At 45.5% G+C, this 6,595-nt stretch overlaps 1 protein-coding gene across 6 annotated transcripts in view; it reads right to left on the bottom strand.

Annotated features, from left to right (window-relative positions):
- DUS2 (dihydrouridine synthase 2) overlaps positions 1-6,595 on the bottom strand; it is an 89,744-nt gene that overhangs the window by 37,994 nt on the left and 45,155 nt on the right. For 5 of the 6 annotated variants that reach the window (XM_032283799.1, XM_032283800.1, XM_032283798.1 and 2 more), the window contains one exon: positions 5,280-5,422. In XM_032283799.1, coding sequence (XP_032139690.1) covers positions 5,280-5,405 — 126 coding nt within the window. In that variant the 5' untranslated portion in view covers positions 5,406-5,422. Of the gene's footprint in view, positions 1-5,279; positions 5,423-5,754; positions 5,762-6,595 lie in introns of those variants that run through there. The other variant, XM_032283801.1, reaches the window with a different exon arrangement.

Genomic DNA, 6,595 nt, shown 5'->3' with positions numbered 1-6,595 from the left:
AAAAAAAAAAAAAAAAAAAAAAAAAAATTAATTTAAATGAATAAATAAAATAAAGTTAGCTAGATGTGGTGGCATAAGCCTGTAGTCCCAGCTACGAAGGAGGCTGAAGCAGGAGAATCTCTTGAGCCCAAGAGTTCCAGGCTGCAATGAGCTATGATCATGTCACTGCACTCCAGCCTGGGCTACAGGATAAGACTCTGTCTCAAAACAAAAAAAACAAACAAACAAGCATTTTTGAGGATGTAGAGAAACTGGAAGCTTTGTGTGCTGTTACTGGGATTGTAAAATGATGCAGCCATTATGGTTATAGGAAACAGTATAGAGAGTCCTTGACACTTAAAACTAGAACTACCATATAATCTAGCAATCCCACTTCTGGATATATCATCGAAAGAATTAAAAGCAGGGTCTCAAAGAGATTATTTGCACATCCATGTTCACAGCAGCATTATTCACAGAAGCAACCCAATGGCCATTAATGGATGAATGGATAAACAAAATGTGATATATACATACAAGGGACTATTAAAAAGGAAGGAAATCTTGTCACATGCTATAACAGGTAAACCTTGACAACATTATACTAAGGGAAATAAGCCAGTCACAAACAATAAATACTGTATGATTCCACTTACATAAGGTATCTAAAGTAGTCAAATTCATAGAAACAGAAAGTAGAATGGTAGTTACCAGTGGCTGGGAGAAGGGGAAATGGGAAATTGCTGTTGCCATTTTACCAGATTAAAAAATTCCAGAGATCTGTTTTACAACAATGTGAATATACATAACACTACTAAACTGTATAGTTACAAAGGGTTAAGACAGTAAATCTATATATTTTTTGTTACAATAAGAAAGAAAAACTTTTTTAAATCACTCATTTCTCTCTTTTTTTTTTTTTTTTTTTTTGAGACAGTTTCACTCTTGACGCCCAGGCTGGAGTGCAATGGTGCAATCTCAGCATATTGCAACCTCTGCCTCCCAGGTTCAAGTGATTCTCCTGCCTCAACCTCCCAAGTAGCTGAGATTACAGCTGTGTGTCGCCACGCTCAGCTAATTTTGTATTTTTAGTACAGAGGGGTTTTCACCATGCTGGCCAGGCTAGTCTCAAACTCCTGACCTTGGGTAATCCACTCACCTCAGCCTCCCAAAGTGCTGGGATTACAGATGTCAGCCACTGAGCCGGGACTAAATCAATCACTTGTAGTACTCTGGGCCTCTTAAAAACACTTCCGGCCAGGCGTGGTGGCTCAGGCCTGTAATCCCAGCACTTTGGGAGGCCGAGACGGGTGGATCACAAAGTCAAGAGATCGAGACCATCCTGGTCAACATGGTGAAACCCCGTCTCTACTAAAAATACAAAAAAAAATCAGCTGGGCCTGGTGGCGCGTGCCTGTAATCCCAGCTACTCAGGAGGCTGAGGCAGGAGAATTGCCTGAACCCAGGAGGCGGAGGTTGCGGTGAGCCAAGATTGCGCCATTGCACTCCAGCCTGGGTAACAAGAGCAAAACTCCGTCTCAAAAAAAAAAAAAAGAAACAGAAACATGACCTCTGCGGCACCTCTCAAAAACTATCATCACTCCTCAAAATTTCCTGGCAGACCCTGATGGGGAAAGACTACTGCTGCTCCCTTGACTTTTACAGACTGGCTCATCTTCCAGGCGCTGAGAACTTTGTGGGTATTTTTTTTTTTTTTACAGAGTCTCGCTCTGACGCCCAGCAGGGAGTACAGTGGCTTGATCTTGGCTTACTGCAACCTCTGCCTCCCTGGTCCAAGCGATTCTCCTGCCTCAGCCTCCCAAGTAGCTAGGACTACATGTGTGCACCACCACACCCGGCTAATTTTTTATACATATTTTTTTCTACTTTTTTTTTTTTCTTTTTTAGACTCAAAGACTTTCTGGGCAAAGAATAATTTTTTCTATTTTAAAAATATATATTTTAAAAAATGAGGTTTCACCATGTTGGCAAGATTGGTCTCAAACTCCAGACCTCAGGTGATCCGCCTGCCTCGGCCTCCCAAAGTGCTGAGATTACAGGCGTGAGCCACCGCGCCCAGCGACTTTGTGGTGTTTATAAGGAGGTGCCTACATGCCTGATGTGTGTGAGGTCCCGTGAGCTAGGTGGGGTCTTTTGATTATCTAATCCCACAGATGGGCCACCTCACATGAACTCCCCCATTGAGAACCCAGGCAACATGTACTCCAAAGCTTACCTGCAGAACAACCATAGATCCACCAGGGGGCGCCTGACACCACAATCAGCCATGCCCAGAGGCCCAGTAACCAGCCATCTACGCAAGCCAGGCGAGGGTTGACCTGCCAACCTGTCTGCTCTTCATAGGGGACAGGTCTGGGTGGAAGGCCGAGGTCTCTGCTTAAGCAGAGATCCCTTTGTTTATTCAAAGAGCACATCAAACAATGCTAACACATTTTAATTCATATTTCCTCTGCTCCATGTAGAAGCAAGACCCTGGAATAAAGGAATGGGCACCTTTACTAGGAAAACCAAGCTTTGCCCAATTAGAAGGGTCACATACTAAAGTAATCACATAAATCCTGGGCCCTAAACTTCCAAAGGGCTTGAAAACAACCCTAAGGCCATATCAGTAGGCCAACCAACCCTAGGGCCAACCCTAAGGCCATACCAAACAAACCTCATACCAGTAATCCCAGCAGTTTGGAAAGCCAAGGCAGGCAGATCACCTAAGGTCAGGGGTTCAAGACCAGCCTGGCCAACATGGCAAAAACTCATCTCTACTAAAAATACAAAAATTAGCTGGGTGTGATGGTGGACACTTGTAATCCCAGCTACTCAGGAGGCTGAGGTGGGAGAATTGTTTCAACCTGGGAGGCAGAGGTTGCAGTAAGCCAAGATCATACCACTGCACTCCAACCTGGGTGACAGAGTGAGACTCTGTCTCAACGAAAAAAAAAAAGAAAGAAAACAACCCTAAGAATTCCAGAAGGGCAGACACAGTGGCTCACTCTCCTAATCCCAACATGTTGCAAAGCCGAGGCAGGGGAATCACTTGAGGACAGGAGTTTGAGACCAGGCTGGGCAACACAGCGAAACCCCATCTCTACTAAAAATACAAAAATTAGCTGGGCATGGCAGCGTGCATCTGTAGTCCCAGCTGCTCAGGAGGCTGAGGCAGGAGAATGGCTTGAACCTGGGAGGCAGAGATTGCAGTGAGCTGAGATTGCGCCACTGCACTCCAGCCTAGGCAACAGAGTGAGACTCCGTCTCAAAAAAAAAAAAAATATACACACACACACACACACACACACACACACACACATATACATGGACTAATGGATAAGCAGCTAACATGTCCCTCTTTGTTATTGTCCTATAAGAGAAGGGAGTGAATTCGGATTTGGTCTTTTTGGTCACCAATCCTCAGGCTCTGAGACGATTCTTCAAAGTCCCCCTCATCCCATTCCTCTTCCAAATTCAAGAGACTTTTCTGAGGGATAAGGAGGGTGCTGGCCACGAACAGCTACACCCAATGCATGGCTGAGCACCCAGGGGCCTAAGTGCTGGCTCAAGGGACAAGTGACCAGATGAATACAGCTCAGCATGACCACACATGTCCCAGCCCTTGATCCTGGGAACAGTTCCTCCCTGCCCTAGGCAGGTCTAGCAGCCTGGAAGCCTTATGGAGGCCCACTAACATCCAATCTCATCATCCTCGCACAAACTGTCTTGGAGTAAGGGCTCAGGCCTCTGTGGGGAACCCCGAAATCTGCCTTCCACGTCATACAATTGGACAGCACATCCCCTTTCCTCCCTCTCTCCCTCCCTCTTTGCCTTGTCAGCACCCTAGAGACCTCTGCCCCTGCCCTGTGGCAGGCACCAACATGCCAATCCCCATCCATGGACATACCACTGAGGCCTCTCAGCTCTCCTTCCCCAAACACTGCAAACCAGCATTACCATGCATACCTGGCTGCCAGGCAAACTTCCCAGTCTCCACGGGAACAGGACCAAATCTTCCTCACCTTCATCAAGTCCCCACCCGACTCCTGTCAGCCTCATTTCCAGCAGAAGACTGGACACCTCATGAAACAAGTCTCTCAGGCATGAAACCTCTTGGCTTCCCTCCTTCCATCACTTGCTCCCTGTTCTCTTAATAGTGAAAAAGTCTCACAAGATCTGATGGTTATAAAAACGGGAGTTTCCCTGTACAAGCACTCCTCTCTTTGCCTGCCACCCTCCACATAAAATGTGACTTGCCTGTTTTTCTCACTCTTTTACCTCTTCTGTCATTGATATCTATGCCCCAACACATATACCAGTTCATAAAAGTATCTTTTCTCCCAATCTCCTCTTAAGCCCTCCATTTCCTCTACATAGTGGCTTTTTCTTTTTTTCTTTTGTACATTTTTTATATTTGGTAGAGACAGGGTCTCACTATGTTACCCAGGCTGGTCTTGAACTCCTTGGTTCAAGTAATCCTCCTGCCTCAGCCTCCCAAAGTGCTTGGATTACAGGTGTGAGCCACTATACCAGGCTTTTTTTTTTTTTTTTAACATACAATTTTTTTTTTTTAAGAGATGGGGTGTCACTATACAGCCCAGGATGGTCTCAAACTTCTAGGCTCAAGTGATCCTCCTGCCTTGGCCTCCTAAAGTGCTAGTATTACAGGCATGAGCTACCATGCCCAGCCTCTTTTTATTTTATTTTATTTTTTTTGAGATGGAGTCTTGCTCTGTCACCCAGGCTGGAGTACAGTGGTGTGATTTCAGCTCACTGCAACCTCCACTTCCCAGGTTCAAGCAATTCTCCTGCCTCAGTCTCCTGAGTAGCTGGGACTACAGGCACATGCCACCATGCCCGGCTAATTTTTGTATTTTTAGTAGAGACAAGCCTTCACCATGTTAGCCAGACTGGGCTCAAACCCCTGACCTCAGGTGATCTGCACGCCTCAACCTCCCAAAGTGCTGGGATTATAGGCGTGAGCCACTATACCCAGCCTCTTTTTATTTTTTAAAATAGAGATGAGGTCTCACTAGGTTGCCCAGACATGACATGAGACTCATCTATCCAACTAGCCCAGGGTATTCCAGAACACCTCTGTGCTACAGGCTCCTGGGCCTTAGCAGGGTTCACAGGACTCATGAGTATCACATATGCTTGTCTCCTCCAGCCTTTAGTGAGCACCTGTAAAGTCAATTCCCATCTGTCTCCCCTAACTCCTGACCACTCCCACACACAAATGGAGAAGAATCTGCACTTGTGGAGAAGCCTACCCAGAAAAATCAGGAGCCCCTTACCTCACAATAAACAATGTCTGCTCCATAATCCAGGGCGAGCAGCCGCATTGGAAGAGTCCCTACCCGAACCATTGGGGCCAGAATTAGCTTGTTATGGTAGCACAGAGAGAGGCTATTTACAATCATTCCTCCTCTGCTACAGCCTGAAAAAAAAGAGAAAACAAGAGTCAGAAATTCAAATGGAGAAAATCTCTCCTGTTATCAAGAACAGGCTTCCCTTCTTCCTTCTGGCACACAGCAGTTGGTTTTCCTTTTCTTTTGGTTATTGGTTTGGTTTGCTTGAGACAGTCTCATTTTGTCACCCAGGCTGGGGTGCAGTGCAGTGTTCACTGCAACCTCTGACTCCTGGATGCAAGCAATTCTCCTACTTCAACCTCCTGAGTAATTGGGATTACAGTTGCCTGCCACAACACCTGGCTAATTTTTGTATTTTTAGTAAAGATGGGGTTTCACGGCTGGGCGCAATGGCTCACACCTGTAATCCCAGCACTTTGGGAGGCTAAGGTGGGTGGATCACCTGAAGTCAGGAGTTTGAGACCAGCCTGGCCAACATGGTGAAATCCCATCTCTACTAAAAAATACAAAAATTAGCCAGGTGTGGTGGCAGGTGCCTGTAATCCCAGCTACTCAGGAGGCTGAGGCAGGAGAATCATTTGAACGCAGGAGGTGGGGGTTGCAGTGAGGCAAGACGGTACCATTGTACCCCAGCCTGGGCAACAAGAGTGAGACTCTGTCTCAAAAAAAAAACAAACAAAAAAAAACATGGAGTTTCACCATGTTGGCCAGGCTGGTCTTGAACTCCAGACTTCAGGTGATCCGCCCACCTTGGCCTTCCAAAGCGCTGGGACTGCAAGCGTGAGCCACTGCACCTGGCCTGTTCTTCTCTTCCCTGAACATAGAAAGTGTAGATGCACATTCATTCATCTAATAAATATTTATTAAGTGCTTAGTCTGTGCGCATCACTGTCCCAGTCTCCTGGGATACATCAGGGAAAAAAACAGACAAAAATCCCTGCTCTGGCAGTTTTCATTCTTTTTTTATTTTTTTTTAACTCTACAGTCGAGTATCTGAGGCAGAATTTTCATTCTAGCCAGGGAGTATAGGCAAAAAAAAAAAAACCACCCAAAAAGCATAACAAATAAATAAACTATATAGTTTGTTGGGAAACTGGTAATGCTAGAGCAGGAGAAGGAAGACTGAAAGTGCTGGGGATGGGTTGCAATTTAAAATAGAGAAGTCAATGCAGGCTTTAATGAGAAGATAAGATTTGATCAGTGAAGACCCCTGAGAAGAAAAAAAAAATTGAGCAAAGATT

This window comes from Sapajus apella, unplaced genomic scaffold (assembly GCF_009761245.1).
Source record: "Sapajus apella isolate SASKATOON/1434 unplaced genomic scaffold, GSC_monkey_1.0 scaffold15, whole genome shotgun sequence".
Lineage (NCBI taxonomy): Eukaryota > Metazoa > Chordata > Mammalia > Primates > Cebidae > Sapajus > Sapajus apella.
This window is presented reverse-complemented; position numbering and strand designations above follow the sequence as displayed.